Genomic DNA, 19,192 nt, shown 5'->3' on the forward strand with positions numbered 1-19,192 from the left:
AGCCAGTGTTTTGTGGGACAGGCTCCTTCCCCGGTGGCCCGTCCCCCTTGGGAATGCCCCCTCCACTCCCACTCAGCCCCCTGCATGTACCTGCACAGAACCCCCAAGCCTGCTGGTCGCTAGGTGAGTTCCTAGAGGTTCCTCGGCAGGCTGCTGACTAGCCTGAGGATCACACAACTCGTTCCCCTCGGGCGACTGCTAGTGACCGGCAGGACAGGAAACAAAACAGAAGAAGAAGAAGGATGGAGACGAGGGGGTGGGGACGGTGGGGGAGAGGAGTCAAGAAAATAAGACATGCAAAAGCAAAAATATAAACAGAGCAGCACTAGTGTGTTAAGGCAAAAACCAGTGTGGTCCCCAGTGAAATCCCAGCAGACTGCAATGGACTGGGACTCAGAGCCATTTGACCGGCTGCTGGTCTGTGGACTGGGTTCACGCTTTACTCACACCTTCACTTATGCACATGTGCACACGTACCCCCCCCCCTCCCCACCGTAACACAAGGATCTCGCGGGGTCTCTGGCGCACTAGTCCAGGCAGATCAGGCATTTGGTCTGCTGCCCTCCGCTTTGGCCAATGCTGAGACATGCTGCTGGCGACGGAAGCTGTTTCGCCATGCGGAGCAGTGCCTCTTGGAGGGGACAGAGCGGGGGGAGCCGATGCTGCCTGATATGTGATTTTGCAGAATGAAGATAGATCCGTAGCTTTAATTTCTGTCAATCTCCCCATCCCTGCAGTGTTTAAAGCCAGAGGATTCAGGAAAGATCAGGGCTTAGAGTAAACTGGGTAGGAATCTAGATACAGCGAAGAACTGGCACCTCCTGTGTATCAGATCCTCTGGGATCACACTGGGCCTCTCGTTCTGTAAAAAGCCTGCGGATAACCTTCCACTGGGGATGTTACCACAGTCTCCCTTCTTCCCACTGCTGCTGACTGCCCCCATCACAGAGAGAGAGAGAAGGTCCCATGGATAACTGAGACTAGGGGATGAGTCTGGAGTCCTGGAGAATATTCCCTCTCCATAAAAGCAGTGGGACTGCTGGGTCCGCCTGTGCTGCCCACACCCAGCTGGTTCTGATGTCTGCACCAGGTCCAAAAGCCGAACCCAGCTCCATTTGGCCAAGGTAGTGACAACCTGAGGTCCCACCTCTGCTCCTGAGCACCAGGCTTCAAGAGGATTTCTTTGTACGTTAAGGCAAAGGGAACCCAGTTCTCTCCAGCTGCTGGCTGCGGAGGCTGAGCCTTGACAAAGGCTGGGTGTGAAACCCGCTGGTCCCTACATACTTGGGGACGAGCAGTTTTTAAACTAAGTCCTGATCGTGCAGCATCGCCTGGAATCAAACCCCCTTTGTCAGGGCACTCATGGGCAAGAGAACAAGTCACAAGAGAGCGCTGATTACTCGGAGCTCGGCCCGGTCACTCTAATGTCCGCCCCACTCCATGGGTTTCCTTGGCTGACCCATCTTCTGGGAGCATCGCTGCAGGAGACCCGTTACCTGGGACTCTGCCCTGCTTTCCTAGAAGCTAAGCCAGGTAACGTTCTCCCTCTCCCCGCCCCGCAGAGCCAGCACTGCCACCCTCTGCACCTGGCCATTCCTCACTGGCCCCTGGGAAGAGCCGCCTCGGCAAAGTGCCTTCCTGGTTCCTAGGGCGAGGCTGCCACGCGCTATTCTCCTGCCGGCAACAAAGTTGGGCTCCACCGAACGGATTCCAGCTCAGCTCAGCAGCGCCTCCCAGACCTGATCCGTCTTCGCCCATGTCTCTATGCCCCCTCCCCTCCGCCCCAGAGAGCGAGAGACAGAGGCTGAGTCTCCTCCACATAGTGGTGACTGCGGCGATCATATCACCTGCGGCTCTCCCCACGAGGCAGCATGGAGAGACTCCAATCGGCTGGCCAGCCCAGCTCCCGTCAGGGCTGGTTTAACTCAGCTGGGCACTCCCACGGTCCCCTTCATGGTCACCCAAGTGGGGCAACAGAATCAGGCCGCCCAGCCGATTCCAGCGTGGCAGGCAGCGCCAGCAATCCCGACACACCCCATTCCCTTCGCCCACCACAAGGGCTTCTAGGACTGCACCAAGCCAGCCTCACCACCAGCTCAGGGCCTCTGGACTCACCAGCAGGGCCTATCCACCGTTGCTCCAAGGACCTGGGCATGTGCCGGGGCAGGGATGTGGCATGGGAGCCTGTCCTGGAAGCCACAGCTCTCCGGACGTTACTCAAGGACCTGGCCCGGGGCTGCATGACACCGGCACTGGGACAGAACCCCAAGAGGTGGTTCTGAGACTGGCCTGAAGGCCCGTCACCAGTGAGCCGGTCTCGCCCATGGGCTGGGTTCTACAGTCAGTGCTGAGCCCAAGAAGGACAAAGTCTCAACTGATCCCCAGCCAGGGCTCCATGACGCACACGGTCCCACCCTGCCGTCCAAGCCCCATGGTGCCTTGACAGCAGGTCAGCCATGTACCAGCTGCACTGGGGCCTCCAACATCCCATCCTCCCAAAGCATCCAGGCCTCCCACGAGCCAATCCAGCGCCGAGAGCACTGGCCCAGCCTTCCCTGGCCAGCCTCAATGGCACAGCCCTGCAATCGCCGCTGGGACAGGGGTGCAGAGGCAAGAGACCCTACAGACTTGCACTTCCCAGGGGCCTATGCCCCACCTCTCTGACGAACCCTCCACATCCCTCCTAAGGGCTTTCCATTTCCCCCGCACCTCCACACCAGCCACCTTCCTTCTGGCCACGGAGAAAGGGACTGGCCAGCCAATGTCTCCCCTGGATCGGCCGGAGGAGATGCCTGCCTGCTCTCAGCCTCCCAAGTCCCCACGGGAATGGCTAATGGTGTCTGGACCCCTCTTCCCCACAGCTTCCGCGATGAATCGGTTGGTTCTGCCTGCGCTCGGACGGGTTCGCTCCGCCCCACCATGGGCGAGCTGCTCTGTCGCTGGGACTGGCTGGGGGCTCACCTGGTGTTTGGTGTGTGGCTGTGCTTTGTCTCTGTTCGGAGGCTGCACCTGGACGTCGCTGTGGATTGTGCCGATTGGAGTTGGCTGCAATCAAGACACCAGGAGGAAAATCATCAAGAAAGGCCCAGTAATCTCTGTGTAGGCCGTGTGCACCTTGGGTTTTACTACCATCCGGTGGGGAGAAGGCCCGGGAGCTGGGGGAGGGCCTACGCTGAGTAGGTGGAGGGCGGGATTGTGGCTCATGCTATGAGGGGAGAGATCTCACTCCTGGGGGCTGGGATGGGACTGGCTTGGGCCGGCCCCACTAGAATGAAAATGGCTGAGACAACGTGTGTGTTCTGGGTGGGGGGCAGACAAGGCATTGAGCCGTGGAAAGGGACTAATGGGAGGACGGGGGAAGCTAACCTCTCAGGAGCCAGAGGGGATCTCACACAGCCAAGCTCTGCCTGCTGCTCCCATGTACTTCGAGCCAGAGGCAGCCATCCAGCCCCTCCCCCAGGGGCACTCGGGGCAGGGGTCTCCCCCCTCCGTTCAGCAGCACTTACTAATGGCTTCCCGGCCCAGTCGTACTCGTAGTCGAAGACGTAGCCGCTCCGGTCGAACAGGTCCGTGAAGAGCTTGCGCAGGTAGTCGTAATCCGGCTTCTCGAAGAAATCCAGCCGCCGCACGTAGCGCAGGTAGGTTGCCATCTCCTCTGTGGAGGCACAGTGGACTCAGCGCGGCTTGCGAGCCGTGGCCAGGGAGCACCCGGCCTGGGGAGGCACCACAGCGAGAGGAATGGGGCAGCAGGGAAATGCCCACAGAGGCTTGAGGGTCTCAGACCGAATGGGGACGGCTGTAGGGAACAGCCACGGGGAGAGATCCTACCCCTCTCCGGTCCCCCGTTCCACTGCAGACAGAGGCTGGGGGAAGAAGTCCAGCAAGCCCAGCTATAGGAGGTGGGGCAGGAGGGGGCGAGGTTGCAGTGAATGGTGCTGCAGGGAACCGAGCTGTGCAGTAACCCATAGGTGGCAGTGAAGGTTAGTAGATAGTGCACCAGACTGGGACTCAGGAGACCAGGGTGCTAATCCGAGCTCTGCCACTGACCTGCTGGGTGTCCTTGGGCAAGTCATGTCCCCCTCTGTGCCTCAGTTTCCCCTTCCAGATTCTGGCTCTCTGGTCTATTTAGTGCGGGCGAGAGCGCGGGCCCCTCACGGCTCTCCTGACTCGAGCAGCACCCTTACCTGGGAAGTTTTCACACAGGACTTCGACGGGGGTGGCTCTTTTGGTGTCTCCGATCTTCTGATACCGCTCCTTCAGCGTGTCAGCCTGGAACGAGGAGCACGGGTGAGAGCTTGGCAGGGCACCGCGGACAAGCACCACGCACGCCCGGATGGCCTGGCAGGAGCACACTGGCCAAAGCCCTAAGACAGGGTTTAGGAGCAGACCTTGGGCTTCCCTCCCCCAACCATCCTGGCAACTGTAGTGCCATCCCACTATCCCGCTGAGCCGTCGTTGGTTTCCAGAGGAGCAGGGAGACTGGATCTGTGTCTCACGTCACTTGGGACTGGAGCTCATCCCTGGAACGACCTGTGAGTAGCCAGTCGTCGAGGTATGGGTATGGGTACACCTGAGCTTGCCTTTTCCGCAGGAAGGCCGCCACCACTGCCATGCATTTTGTGAACACTTGGGGGGTTGGGGACAGGCCAACTGGGAGAACCGTGAACTGGGAGTGATACTGGTTTACGACAAACCGGAGGAAGTGCTGGTGCGCCGGCTGGATGGCAATATGGAAGTATGTGTCTTTCATGTCGAGAGCCGCGTACCAATCCCCCGAAAGTCTAAAATGGGTCGGAGATCCCACTTTGCCTTGGGGATTAGAAAGTAATGGGAGTAAAACCCCTTTCCCCTTAGCTCCTGTGGAACCTCCTCCACCGCCCCTATCCTGAGGAGCGAACGAACCTCCTGCGTGAGGAGTTGCTTGTGAGAGGGGACCCTGAAGAGGGATGGGAAGGTGGGTGGGAGGGAGGGAAGGAGGAGAACTGGAGTGACTATCCCACCTGTACCATGAGTAGGACCCAGTGGTCCAATGTTCTGTGGGACCACGCATGGTGTAAGTGGGATAGCCGGTTAAAAACTGTGGGGACAGATCCGGGAACTGGGTTGGTACACTGTCCACGGTCGTGCCTTCAAAACCCTTGCTTGTTTCCGGGCTGGGGTTTATTCTGGCCTTGGTTAGGCACATTGTTCTGTCTATGCCCGTTATTTCTGCCCCGCCTGCGATACGGCTCCTGCCTGGGTCAGGGCTGATACTGCCTCTGCTGCGGAGGCTGAGGCCTGAAGGGCTTTCTCTGGGGTGCTGGCGTACGCATCCCTAGCGACTTCAGGGTCGTCCTAGAATCCTCAAGGCCATGCAGCCTGGAGTCTGTTTGCTCGGAGAAAAGGCCCAAGCCCTCAAAGGGAAGGTCTTGGAGGGTATTCTGGACCTCTGGAGGGAGGCCTGATGCCTGGAGCCGCATTGGGGGGAGGGATAGCTCAGTGGTTTGAGCAGTGGCCTACTAAACCCAGGCTTGTGAGTTCAATCCTTGAGGGGGCCATTTAGGGAACTGGGGTAAAAATCTGTCTGGGGCTTGGTCCTGTTTTGAGCAGGGAGTTGGACTAGATGAGCTCCTGAGGTCCCTTCCAACCTTGATATTCTCTGATTCTATGACTATCCCCAAGGCAATGGTTCCAGCCGCAGAGTCAGCTGAATCGAGGGAGGCTTGTAGCGAAGTCTTAGCCACCGCCTCTCCTTCCTCGATTAAAACCGCAAACTCAGAGTCAGAGTCCTGGGGCAGGCGATCCTTAAACTTGGACACGGCCGTCCAAGAGTTGAAGTTATGTCTATTAAGGATCGCCTGCTGGTTGGCGATGCGTAGGTGGAGGCCTCCCAAGGAGCTGACCTTCCTACCGAAGAGGTCCAAACGCTTGGCTCCTTGGCTGCTGAAACAACTAGGGAACGGAGTCAGATGGCAGGACAGGAACTCATGGCCCTTGGAAGGAGTGAAGAATTTCCATTCTACTCCCCTGGCCATTGGCATGACTGAGTCCGGGGTCTATCATATAGTGTTGTAATTCATCTGTATGGTCTTTATGAGAGGGAGTGCAACTCTGGAGGGACCCTCGGGCGTCAGGATCTCCACCATCGGATCCTCCTGCTCCACCGTTTCTTCCGCCTGGAGACCCATATTGAGGGTGATCCTAGCTCCTGGTGAGCCCTGTGGTCAATCGGTGGCAGTCCTGAGACTGATGTTCCCACCACCGCCTCATCTAGGGAAGAGGAGGAAGTGAGGTGCTGTAGGCTGCCCTCATCTAGACCCTCCTGTGTGTCCCCAAATGCCTGGGTCACTTCAGGGCCCTGGGGGGCTGACGCCTCTCGGGGCATCACAGTGCTCGGCACCGCCGCGGGTACCGGGCCTGAGAGCACCGGTTGCTCTTGGGGGTCCTTGGTGCATGCCAGTGTGGCGACCTGGAATGGTGTCGCATGGAGTGCCCCGACCTAGAGGCGCTGGAGGAGATGCCCTGTTGCTGGTGCTAGGCCCATGGGGTCCAGAAGGGCCACTGACCCGGAGGAGGCCATAGTGGCTGCCATGCTGGTTGGGATTCTCTGCTAGCTACGGTTCGACGTCTGCTGTAGCTAGAGTGACCGGAGTCGGGAGAGGACCAGGGCGGTGCCGAACGTTGAGTGGCCGCAGGATGCCAGGGAGTGGTGCCTGGCTGGCTGGGACCGCGAACAGTACCGGCAGTCTCAGGACGGGAACCGGTGTCTTGCACTCGGTGCTGGTGAGGTTGTCGGTGCCGTACTCCAGTGCTGGGCGACCGATGGCGTCATGGACTGGCGTGCAGGCACCGTGTGCGCCGCTGGCAGGTTCGCCTCCGGTGCCGTAACCTCACACTGGGTCGTGGGTGCCGGGGAATAGCAGGACGCCGAGCTTGAACAGGAGCGGTGCCAAGACAGTGACCTCGAGCGGCGCACCATTGCCGGCTTCTCTCTGGACGGCACCCTTTTGGGTGCTGCTGGAGGCTTCTCCCTGCATGGGAAAGGGTTTGGCGCCGACAAATCAATGAGGTCTTTCGCTGCCTCGAAAGTGTTGGGGGGCGGCGGGTGGGGGTGGGGGTGGTTCAAGGACCCTCCTCCAGACATTCGTCGGCACTGAATCTGCTGGATACTGTGGCGCCGGAGTCGACGGTGCCAGTTCTTGGCTCGGGCCCACAAGCTGTCTGTGCGCCGGGAGCTTCTTTGAGTGGCTTAGTAGCTCTCTGGGGGGAGTGCCCTCTTTTCCCTTTCTTGTGATGCTTAGTCGGTGCCGGAGAGGTCGACTGGTGCCGAGGTTGGTCGTTTCGGTGCCGGCGATTTACAGTGCCTGGGAGGTGCCGGGTCTCGCATGGATGCCGGGGCACTTTGCACCGAGGAAGCCGGGGCTGGTGGGTCAGGGGCCGGTGGTTGAAACACGGCCTCCATAAGCAACTGCTTAAGGCGAAAGTCTCTTTCTTTCTTAGTGCGCGGCTTGAAGGCCTTGCAGATTTTGCAGCGCTCGGCCTGATGAGCCTCTCCCAGACTCCGGAGACAGGAGTCGTGGGGGTGGCTGTTAGGCACAGATGTGCCGCAAGCTTTGAAACCTTGGGCTTGCGGCATGCCCCGCAGCCCAAGGCTGGTGCTGGAACTAGTTCTCAGACACCTGAATACAATGGTATTTAGCTAACTGATAACTATCTAAGAACAACTCTAACGAGAAGACTGGAAGGCTAAGGGATCACTCGCAAGAGAGAGAGAGAGAGAGAGAGAGAGAGAACACACGTTCCAGCGCTGCCAGGGATGGTAAGAAGGAACCGAAGGGGAGTCGGGCCGGCAGGGTAATATATACACCTCCATGACGGTGCCACTCCAGGGGGCTCCCCTGCCGTCCCGACAGGAGCTGCTAAGGGAAAAGTTTCCAACGTCCGTGCACACAGCGCGCACACACCGAATTGGAATGGACGTGAACAATCACTCGACGGAGAATTGACAATTACTCACATTCTCCTCAGATAAGTCCATCCTACAGTGCCCAGCCAGCCAGCCAGCCAGCCAGGCACCCGGGCTCGAACCAGAGCACCCCCATGAGCGTGTGTTGATGCTGTCAGTGCCCGTGTTAACGTTACTCTGTCCGCAAGCTCAGAGCGGGCTCCTGCCCGGCCTGCTCTCTGCGGAGGCGCCGCGCCCCCATGCCAGCCGCGTGAGACACACACTCAGGCCCTTGGGCTCTCTCAGCGCCCCAGCAGCCGGCTGGCACTTACCTTGAGCCCTTGCCAAGGGAGGCTGCCCCGCAGGAAGTACATGAACATGTGCCCTAGTGCTTCCAGGTCATCCCTGCGGCTTTGCTCTGGGCAGGAGAGAGAAACGGTAAGTGCGACGTGCAGATTCCTCGGAGGGCAGAGCTGCCCCATACCCTACCCCCAGCCCCACCATCCCGTCGCACCCCATGGCAGCTCCATCAGTGCAAGAATCCCAGGGCAGCTCACGAGAGGGAGTAAGCTGCTCAGACGAAGCAAAGCTGAACAAAGGGCCTTTCGAGCACCACATAACCCCTTCGTATTGCTGCATCTGGGCTCCCCGGGGGGCCAAGAGCTGGTACAGAGTGAGCCCAGGCTCTGGGGAGCTCACTCCACCAGGACCAGGAGACAGGCACTAGAGGCAGCCGGACTGGGGTGCATGGCATTAGCGGCTGGGTTTCATCGGGGTGAATGAAGTGAGCGATAGCAGGCTGAGCGTCTTACGGGCTCTCCTGCCCTGGCCCTGAAGAGGCTGACACGCCATGTGGACTTGCACAGAGGCACCCCCTGTCCTGCCCACGGCAGTGCCGATCTCCGCTGCGGCAGGGCCCAGCAGCACATTAGCTCACTGGTGGTCGGGTGCTGGTGCTCCAAGCGCACTCGGCTGCAGACCTAGCTACCCCCAGCCCATGACACCTCGCTGTCAGAAACCAATGCCCCCCTAGCAGCAGGCATCTCTCTCGCAGGTGCCCTTTACCCAGAGCAATACGGGGGACAGGAACATTCCTGGGGCAGACGCCAGCCGGAGCAGGACAGGTTCCCTCATAGACCTGCCTCACCTCTGGCTGCCTCTCAGCACAGAGCCGGGGAAACACGGGCCTGGGGCCGTGTGGGAGCCACTGGCTTATCTACCCCCCATCTCCCTCTCCCTCGGGCAATGCCAGCGACAGCCGGGCACGGTACCTTTCCCAAGGTGTGTGTTGATGCTCATGTATCGCGCCGTCCCCGTCAGGCTCTTGTGCTCTCGGTAGGGGATGTGTTTTTTGGTCTCGGGGTCAATGTACTCTTTGGCCAGGCCAAAGTCAATGATGTGGATGGTGTGCTGACGCTTGCTGCCCGGCCGCCCCACCAGGAAGTTCTCTGGCTTGACGTCTCTGTAGATCAGGCTTTTGGTGTGAACGTACTCCATCCGCGTGATCTGGGGGGGAGGGGCTGGCATCAGCAGGAGGCCGCGGGCAGGCTTGCTCTGCTGGCACGGACAATGCCCGGCCTTTCACTCCGGACTCCTGGGCCCCGTTCTGTTCCCGCCCCATCTCAAACCGAGGTAACTCCACTGAAGCCAGCAGCCACTCTGCTTGGCTCTCAGAGCCAGGCCCGCTGGATCCCCACTCGCCCACCCAGCTCCAGGAGAGGAAGGACAGTCAGGGCACTAGCCTAATCCAATTCCCTGCTCTTCCACAGCCTCCCCAAGTGACCTTGGCCGAGCGTCTGTGTGCCTCGGTTCTCCACCCAACAGCCCTGCCCTGCCAGGGCCAGGAGGATACACACGTACACACTGTGACCCAGCCATGAAAGGTGCTACATAAGAGCTTGGCCTTATTACATTTTAAAGCCCAAGCAAGGGATTGTTTGTAGGGGTGGAGCTTTACAGATCCCAGGAAAAACCTCCAGCAATCCCAGGGCCAAGCTGATAGATCAGAAGGCCACATGCCGCACCTAGTGCTCCTACCCCAGAACCAGCAGCAGCCTGCCAGGACTATGGTTCCTAGCATGCCATGCTCCACCCTGAGCTGGAGGCTGTCTCTCCATGGAGCAGTGCAGGCTGGGAGGTGTAGTCTCTGTGGGCTGTAGCACCCCACAAAGGGCAGGCCAGACAGGGTCTGTCAGCCACATGGGTTCTGAGCCTGCATTTGCTGCTGACTCCTGCCAACACCTGGGAGTTTTGAGCAACATGAATCTACCTCCAGTTCACAGAGAAATAAAGCACCATTATCCCTGGTTTGCAGATGGGGAAACAGGCACGGACACACAACAGGTCAGTGGTGGAGCCAGGAATAAAACCCAGGCCTCCCGAGTCATGGTGCAGTGCTCTATCCACTAGGCTACACTGTCTCCAATTCAACACAGCCATCCAATGAGGGAAGACTTCTTGAGATGGGGCTCCCCAGCAGGAGTTTCCCCATCAGCCCACACGTCTCTTAAGAATTCCTTCCTGCTCTCGGATCCCCCCCGTCGCTCCCCTCCCTCCAGGGCCGTTGGATTTGGTGCAGAACATGCAGCCTGCTGGTCTCCTGCCAGGAAGCTGCCTGCCAAACCCTGACTGCACCCCCAATGCGAACGTTACACACTGGGCGCTTTTGCCTCCTTCTGGATGGGGGAGCTGGTCCCTGGGGATTCGACGGCAGGGCATGCCGTACATCCCAGCTGCTCACGCGCGCGCACGGGCTGAGCCCGGGGGGCGGCGGCGCTTACCAGCTGTATCGCTATCATCAGGACGGTTTTGAGCGTGAAGGTCCGATCGCACAGGTCGAACAGGTCTTCCAGGCTGGGTCCCAGCAGCTCCAGCACCATGGCGTTGTACTTCCCACAGGGCCCAAAGTAATAAACCTGAGGAATTCCTTCTGCAGGGGCGAGTGTGGGGGAGTCAGTGCCGAGCTGCAGCAGAGACGGGGAAATCCCTCCCTCCCGGCGGCAGCGCCCCAGCCAGGTGGCGGCTAGGGACAAAAGCAGGGGGCTGGAGGAAATAGGGGGGCTGGAGGAGATGCCCTGTTGCTGGTGCTAGGCCCCTCACTCCTGACCCACAGCCCCCTGCTATTCCAGCCCTGAGCACACCCCCCCAGCTCTGTGATGCCCCTCACTCCCGACCCGCAGCCCCCTGCTATTCCAGCCCTGAGCTCCCCCGCCACAGCTCTGCAATGCCCCTCACTCCCGACCCGCAGCCCCCTGCTATTCCAGCCCTGAGCTCCTCCCCCCCCAGCTCTGCGATGCCCCTCACTCCCGACCCACAGCCCCCCGCTATTCCAGCCCTGAGCTCCCCCCCCAGCTCTGCGATGCCCCTCACTCCCGACCCGCAGCCCCCGCTATTCCAGCCCTGACCTCCCGCCCAGCTCTGCGATGCCCCTCACTCCTGACCCGCAGCCCCCCCGCTATTCCAGCCCTGAGCTCCCCCAGCTCTGTGATGCCCCTCACTCCCGACCCGCAGCCCCCTGCTATTCCAGCCCTGAGCTCTCCCCGCCCAGCTCTGCCAGTGCCCCTCACCCCCGACCCGCAGCCCCCTGCTATTCCAGCCCTGAGCTCCCCAGCTCTGCGATGCCCTCACTCCCGACCCGCAGCCCCTGCTATTCCAGCCCTGAGCTCCCCCCGCCCAGCTCTGCCAGTGCCCCTCACTCCCGACCCTCAGCCCCCTGCTATTCCAGCCCTGAGCTCCCCACCACAGCTCTGCGATGCCCCTCACTCCCGACCCGCAGTCCCCTGCTATTCCCGCCCTGAGCTCCCCCCGCCCAGCTCTGCCAGTGCCCCTCACTCCCGACCCGCAGCCCCTGCTATTCCAGCCCTGAGCTCCCCACCACAGCTCTGCGATGCCCCTCACTCCCGACCCTCAGCCCCCCTGCTATTCCAGCCCTGAGCTCCCCCCACCCAGCTCTGCGATGCCCCTCACTCCCGACCCGCAGCCCCCTGCTATTCCAGCCCTGAGCTCCCCCGCCACAGCTCCGCGATGCCCCTCACTCCTGACCCGCAGCCCCCCTGCTATTCCAGCCCTGAGCTCCCCCCCAGCTCTGCAATGCCCCTCACTCCCGACCCGCAGCCCCCTGCTATTCCAGCCCTGAGCTCCCCCCCCCCAGCTCTGCCAGTGCCCCTCACTCCCGACCCGCAGCCCTCTGCTATTCCAGCCCTGAGCTCCCCCCACAGCTCTGTGATGCCCCTCACTCCCGACCCGCAGCCCCCCACTCCCAACTCTCAGCCAATCCCTTCTACTCCAGTGCTGGAGGACTTGGGGACGGAGAGGGAAGGACAAGCTTAGCTTCTGGATCCTGTGTTGCAGGGAGATGGAGGCACCATGTATGATGCACACCAGGTTCCTGAGGTTTGTTTGGGGGGGGTGGGGGGAGAGGAGATGACCCTTCCCAGTAACCTGTCTGACAATCCAAACACCATCCAGCCCTCCGGCGCTGGCCGGAAGGAGCTGGGACACTGCGAAAGGGCGTTAGCTGGATCTGAACCCCACAGGACTCCACCCATACACCAGGAACAGAGGCTGCTGGCACTCAATGGCCACCATTCTCCTCCTGGCTGAGATACACTTTCCCACCTTCCCCTGTATCGGGAGTCCCAGGGTCAGTCCCAGCTTGGAGGGGTGACACCCCCCACCCAGCCCCATCACCTGGGGAGCAGGACACCCTGCTCTTTGGGAAGGGGGGTGCAGGGGAAGGAGGGTCCCAGATGACCCGAGGCAGCTCAGCCGCATCCCCGACACTAGCACAGAAATGAAAACAAAGGGGATCAAAGATGAGAAGCGTATGGAAAACCTGCCTCTGTCAGCCAAGCAGATGGGCCTCAGCAGCTTACGCTGGGGATGGAGGGCAAAGCTGCAGCGTCATGGTTACAATGAGAGTTGCACACACTCCCCCACTCCTGTCCTTCCAGGCCAGCTGGGCCCCTCCCCAGTGCTCTGCACACACAGCTGCTCCTTACCTGCATTTCCGAGCTGTTTGTAAAACCGATATTCCAGATGCAGCTGTGGGGCTCGTGATTTTATCGGTTCCTGGGGGGAAGTGAGAGAAAGAGAGAGGAGGTGAGCAAATGAGCGGGACATGCAGGGGCTCAGGAAGGGCTGCTTACTTCAGATGCCCTGACTTCAGGCAAGGCAAATGGCTGCAGCACATTTTACAGCTCACCCAAATGTTCATTACAGAGCAGAGAAGGGGTCTGGTCTATGGGAAGTCAGCATGAAATGGAGACCAACCCTCAGGGATAGACATCTGATCCACTGGGCAACTTTCTTAATTTACAGGAAATGAATGACACAGAGGAGAGAATGTAGGCCCCTGGGTGAGAGAGAACGGACATGGCAGGAAATCATCCCAGCAGGGGACTGGCATCACCACAAAGCACAAGGCCTCAGTTACATAAAGGCCAGGGTGGTGCAAAGGGGCTGAGGTATAATGGAGACTCCAGGCTGGAGATGATGATCTCTCTCCTCTGACTTTGTTTCTGGTCAGTCGCTTTTGGGGCGGGGAGGGAGGAGAAAGGCTGGAGAATCTGTACTTTGGCAATCCCCACTCACTTCTGGCACCACGGGCCATGAGGCAGAGTAACTGAGCAGGAAGCCTGCCCCGGGACTCTCCCTCTGACAGAATCTCTTTTAGCACCAGGAATCTCAGGGATGCTGTATTCCGTCCAGCCTTTCATTACAGGCCTCTCTGGAACACATCGGGCACGCAACTGGTCTTTGGCAAACTGCGCCGTACGGTCGCTTCCTTCCCAGAGCCCTGGGCTTAGTGGCAAGTCCACGTGGCTGCTCAAAGCCAGTGTGTTTGGTGCCCAAACAGTTTTATTGCAATGCATTCCCCAAAGCAGGGGCCAGGCACATGGGGATTTGCCACCCGACAGCTCGGGCACACAGGGTGAGAGTTCCTAAAACCCTCAGCGTCGGCTGGAGCTTTGAGGAGTTTCACCAGCAGTTGCCCTGGGAGGAGAGTTAGGTCCATGGCCCGTGCTTTAGCCACGCCCTCCGGGGAACCCTGAAAGTGCCATGCAGAGAAAGCAGAGACAATTACACCCCTAGTGCCTGGGGCACCGGATGAGGGGGAAGGCTCAGATTAGGACGCAGCGAGGGGCAATGTCTGTGCAGCTAGGACAGCACCGGCTCAGAGGCTGGAGCGCCTCACGCAGGAGCAGTTCCATTAGCTCCACAAACAGATGGGGTTTTCATCCCCCCCACATTCCAGTCTCCCACTCACCTGAGCTACAAAGGGACACTTGAGTTACTGCTGTTGAGTGGAAGGCTCTGCCATGCAAGGTTTCTCTACCCTTCTTGGCACATCTACCCCACGATGCCAGTTCTGGGTATATGGACTTGGGCCCATTCCCCCAACCCTTCCTGGCCTGCACTCCAGATAGGGGCTGGGGCCAGTGCCAACCACAGAGTGCTGCTCCAAGCAGAGAAATGCAGCTTCCACAGGTGAGTTTGTTAGACACCTCGTGATGGCTGGGGACTGCAGGAAGGGAGACAGCAGCAGGCTGCCTGCTCCCTCTGCTGCTAGGCCAATGGAAGGGGAGGCTGAGCAGGAGGCGGCCTTGTCCCAGGTGGCATGGCAAGAAATGCAGTGCTGGGGAAAGGGACCGATGGGAGCCTAGAAGGGGATACTGAAGCTCCCCGAGTGCGTCTCATCCTGACCTGGATAACGCAGGGTCCATGGCTCTTTCACTCTTGGGCTCTCTGCTGAGACTCCCTGTTGGTACCAATCGTAGAGATGGCTAGTGTGTGGCGGAAAGTTCTGGAGTTGCCATGATCCAGCTGATCCCGACTCAGAGCTTCAGAGCCACACGCTTCCCACGCCCAAACCTCATGGCTTGGTAACTGCATTAATTGCTTTGCATGCACTAGGTTCTCAACCACCGCCGAACACATCTTACATAGCCTCTATGTAACAACTGCTTCAGCTAGAGACATTTTAACCGATTAGTAAAAGGCCAGGCTCTGAAACACTAGCTAACCTGGACAGCACACTGAGAGGGAAGGAAAAGAAACTCACCAATTTTATAGCTACATATTCATTCGTGTAGAGATTCTTTCCTGCAGAAAGAGATGAGAGAAATAACATAGGGCGTGAGTGAAACTTACAAACAATCCCCAGGTGTCAAACGCAGCAGGCTGGGAACAAGCCAAATTCTCTAGCAAGCTCTTTATTTTTAAAAGCATCCCCGGCAGGTCAGGCGGTTTGCAGAGAAGCGAACGGGGAGATCTGTGTCCCCTCGGCCCGTAACAAGGAACTGTCTCTGTACAGTTAGCGACAGAGCGTGCTGCAGGTCTTTATCCCCAGGGCAGCACACTCGGATTCACTTGCTATTTGGAAGCTACATGTTGTTCGGGTGACTGGTGAGGCGCTGGGAACTGAGAGGTCCCCACATGCAATGTTCTCTCAGGATGGAAGCAGTGCATGCTGGGACCTGTAGTCTTTCCAGGCCATATCTCTGCAATAAGTAGGTGAAAGTACTTTCAATCTATTGCATTTTATGGCAGTTGGCACAACCCCCAGCAAGTTACCAAGGTGCCCTGCGCTGCTGGAAAAGTCTGGGCATGTCCCTTAGCTCACCGTGAACTAGCAACATGCGACTGCAAACATCCGCAGCGGGGGGGAGAGGGGGAGTGGGGTGTTCTTGCTCCTCTAGCAGCAGAGCGTCTTGTGCAAGAGCAGACGAGCCTTGGCCTTACCTCACAGCTCCTTCATCTCAAAATGGGACAAGCCCCAAAGCTTGGACACCACAAACAGCAGCCCAGGATGAGAACGGAGCAGGGCCTCTCTCCTTAAAGCACATCTGCTGCTCTGCGCTTGTACAGCACCTGGCACAACGGGGCCCTCAGGCCACATTACTACTACTACTACTACTAACAAACCATTGCTTCTCTGGAGCCCCAGGGGGAGCGGAATGGCTCCTTGCCATGGTGACGGCGCTGCTCTGGGGAGATGGCCTGCACAGACCCACTCCGCAGCTTGGAGCCCCATGGGGCTCCCCCGGCTTCATCCCCACCCCAGGGTATTCAGAGGGACACCACCATCACCATGGGAACAAAGGGACCGCTAGGCTCTGCAGAACTCTGGTTTGCTGCCTGCTGCAGTCAGCAGAGAACAAGCAGCAGCTGGGCTGTCCGCCCTTATCTAAAGGTAATATAGGTAATAATTGGAGATATACCAATCTCCTAGAACTGGAAGGGACCTTGAAAGGTCATTGAGTCCAGCCCCCTGCCTTCACTAGCAGGACCAATTTTTGCCCCAGATCCCTAAGTGGCCCCCTCAAGGATTGAACTCACAACCCTGGGTTTAGCAGGCCAATGCTCAAACCACTGAGCTATCCCTCCCCCCAGGGCGAGCACCATTCAGAAGGCCCAAGCATAACAGCCTCCTTCACGGCCAACCCATTGGGGATGGAACTGGCCACCTCCAGAACCGAACGCAGGAGTCTCTGCAGCTGCAGCTAAAAGGCTGGACTCCACAGCCGGCGCTGTAACAGACCTGTACCCTCTGCGTATTGGGGACATATAAAACACTGAGAAGTGGGTCACGAAAGTTTACAGGCAGCCCCTGCGGAGTAGATCCGTGCAGGGAATCACCTCAGAGAGCAGAAGGGAGCTCCTTGGAACACCCTAGTCCCTTTAGGTAGCTCAAGGCTCCAGTTACAGCAGAGGATTCGTTTTTGCTCAATGTTACACTAGGGACGGCCAGTGCTGCCCCCAGGGGTCTGTCTAGTCCCGCTGCACCGGGGTCTTTTCCTGGTTTGTAACATCTGACCACAAACAACTTTCACTGAGCCACAGCCTCCGCATCCCGCACCTCAGAGGAACACCACCCTAGGGAGGGAGCGGTTCCCCTTCTGCAGCCGGGGGAGCAAGGCAGCACAACACTGGGTTCAACCCCAGGGCCAGCCGTCTCCAGGCCGCTGCCTCTAGGACCGAGCTGAATTTGAGTGCAAATCTCAGGAAATAGCAAGGGCAGGACCCTAGTCTCCTCACATTGATACAGAGCCCCGAGACGGTGTCCAACGGTAGATAATGCACAAAATGGATTTAGTTACATGAGTCCAACGTGAGCGACCAAGTGGCTAGAGCACAGGATTCCCGGGCTCCATTCCAGTCTGACCCATGGTGTCACCTCAGGCAAGTCACATCTCTTGCTCTGTGCCTCAGTTGCCCCATCCGTACAACGGGGATAACAATTCTTCGCTCTCACACAGCTCTTTTAATCAGTAGCTCTCAAGTAATAACAATGTTTTTATCTCACAGAAGGGGAAGGAAGGGGGAATCAGCGATGGCTTGTGATGTACTCTGCGATGGAAGGCTAAGATACAGGAAACTTGCCTGCCGGCCTACAGCTGGGGCAGGGGATGCTGCACAGCTGGGGCTGATAGTGGAACATTCACCATCAACAGGGCTTGGAAATTCACTTATCTGAAGGGTGACAGATTCTCAGTCCAAAGTTCTAGATTCGCTACGGTTCTGATGGTAAAAAATTTCCTGTTTTTGCTGAATGGGGGTCGGGGATGTCCACACACACCACTCCCAAGCCATGGCACCGATCTGGTTTATAACAACTGTAGTGCGGCCTAATGCTCACGTGTGACCAGCCTAGCAGGCTCTGCACTGAAGCAATTCTCACACTGCCCTGGCTTGGGACAGTTCAGAGTCGCATTGCCCCTGAAGGAGTTTTGAAGGAGGCAGAATTCCTCACCTGTTGCTAGATTCCTTCCCGCAGTTCGGCATCTCCCCCCCAGCTTCGTGTGGCCCCAGGCCAGGAGCACTGGGGACAGGCCACTGCTTAACTCCTTCACACCCCAGCTGGGGTGTCTGGTGCCCTAAAGGTTGTAAGGAGGAAGCAATTCCTGTTGTCCAGAGATCTCCATCTCAGGGTGTACTTTTATGACACCGCTCAGTTATCTGTAACAGGTGGGCCCAGAATGCTGGACGCCCTCTCTCTCAGCCCAACCCACGCCCCATGCTCCCCATCCGTGGCACACATGAATGACAGACCCGTGCAATGACCGTGACCTCTCCGGGCTGGAAGACGGTAACCTGTTTGTTCCCTCTCTTCTGAGGTTGGGCACTCATCTCCCCAGGGCAGACACGCAGCAGACATCTCCTGGCTAGTAACCGTCAGAGCAAGAGAGGAGTGGTCATTAAATGACGTATATATTTAGAAAGAGAAGGGACAGATGGGAATACAGAGCAGCGTTGACCCTTGCACTGCCTATGGCAACAGGGGGTAGCAATATTCACACATGTGACTAGCTGCGGCCAAGGTTTTCCCAAGTGACTAGTGATTTTAGGTGTCCCGCTAGAAATGCCTGAAAGGGGCCTGATTCCCAGAGAGGGCACTCAGCATTTTTTGGAAGACAGGCGCCTTTAAGGTGTCTCCAGCAGGCTCCCAAAATCGCCAGTCACTTTGGAAGATCCTGACCAGTGTCCTCAGTTTATAGTTGCCTTTTGCTAGCCACAGCCTCCCTGGCATTGGACTGGAAGTCTGGGCCCCCTCCGCCTCCTGTCCCACAAAGTGGAGCTCAGCGCCTGCAGATGTCAGCCGTGGGAAGCCAAGGCTGCCTCTAGCCTTCTCCCCTCTGGGGACATCAAAGAGTTTTTTAAACTCCAGTTAACTGATTGCTAATTAACAGGAGTCACCCACCATGTCAGCAGGAGGGACCATGGTCACTCCACAACAGCTTGTTCCACCAGGTAACTGATTACTAATCAACGCAAGTCACCCACCACATCAGCACGACCCTGGTCACTCCACAACTACTTGTTTTGGGTTCCCACATGCCAGATGAGCAGGTACTAATGTGAGAGAGGTAACTCAAGTTACTAGGTAAATTGGTTAACTCCAGTTAAAAAGCCACTAGTGTAAACAACCCTTTTGTCAGCTAGTGGGCCAGGGTAACATTCAGATTCCAACGCCTCGAGGGACCATCACGATCATCTAATCTGACCTCCTGCATCTTGTAAACCAGAGATCCACCCCCGTAATCTCTGCACCAAGTCCATAACTTCTGGCTGAGCTAGAGAATCTCTCTTACAAGATATCCAGTCTTTAAATCCATACCACAAGTGATGGAGAATGCCCCACAGCCCACAGTAAATTGGTCTAACGGTTAATTACTCTCATGGTTAAAAAATTGTGCCTTATTTTAGGAAAGTCACAAAGATTCTACATAGAGTGTCAGAAACAGACTCATCAACCCAACAACAAAA

The 19,192-nt window shown here is 58.1% G+C and overlaps 1 protein-coding gene across 5 annotated transcripts in view; it reads right to left on the reverse strand.

Annotated features, from left to right (window-relative positions):
* CSNK1G2 (casein kinase 1 gamma 2) overlaps window positions 1–19,192 on the reverse strand; it is an 85,471-nt gene that overhangs the window by 4,780 nt on the left and 61,499 nt on the right. For 2 of the 5 annotated variants that reach the window (XM_039516013.1, XM_039516014.1), the window contains exons 3-11: window positions 14,988–15,028; window positions 12,925–12,994; window positions 10,705–10,946; window positions 9,196–9,430; window positions 8,257–8,342; window positions 4,185–4,269; window positions 3,507–3,655; window positions 2,962–3,045; window positions 91–195 (exon numbers count right to left, since the gene is read on the reverse strand). In XM_039516013.1, coding sequence (XP_039371947.1) covers window positions 91–195; window positions 2,962–3,045; window positions 3,507–3,655; window positions 4,185–4,269; window positions 8,257–8,342; window positions 9,196–9,430; window positions 10,705–10,946; window positions 12,925–12,994; window positions 14,988–15,028 — 1,097 coding nt within the window. The remainder of the gene's footprint in view (window positions 1–90; window positions 196–2,961; window positions 3,046–3,506; window positions 3,656–4,184; window positions 4,270–8,256; window positions 8,343–9,195; window positions 9,431–10,704; window positions 10,947–12,924; window positions 12,995–14,987; window positions 15,029–19,192) is intronic. The other 3 variants (XM_039516015.1, XM_039516016.1, XM_039516017.1) reach the window with 3 other exon arrangements.

The sequence above is a fragment of the Mauremys reevesii genome, linkage group 26 (genome assembly GCF_016161935.1).
Source record: "Mauremys reevesii isolate NIE-2019 linkage group 26, ASM1616193v1, whole genome shotgun sequence".
NCBI lineage: Eukaryota > Metazoa > Chordata > Testudines > Geoemydidae > Mauremys > Mauremys reevesii.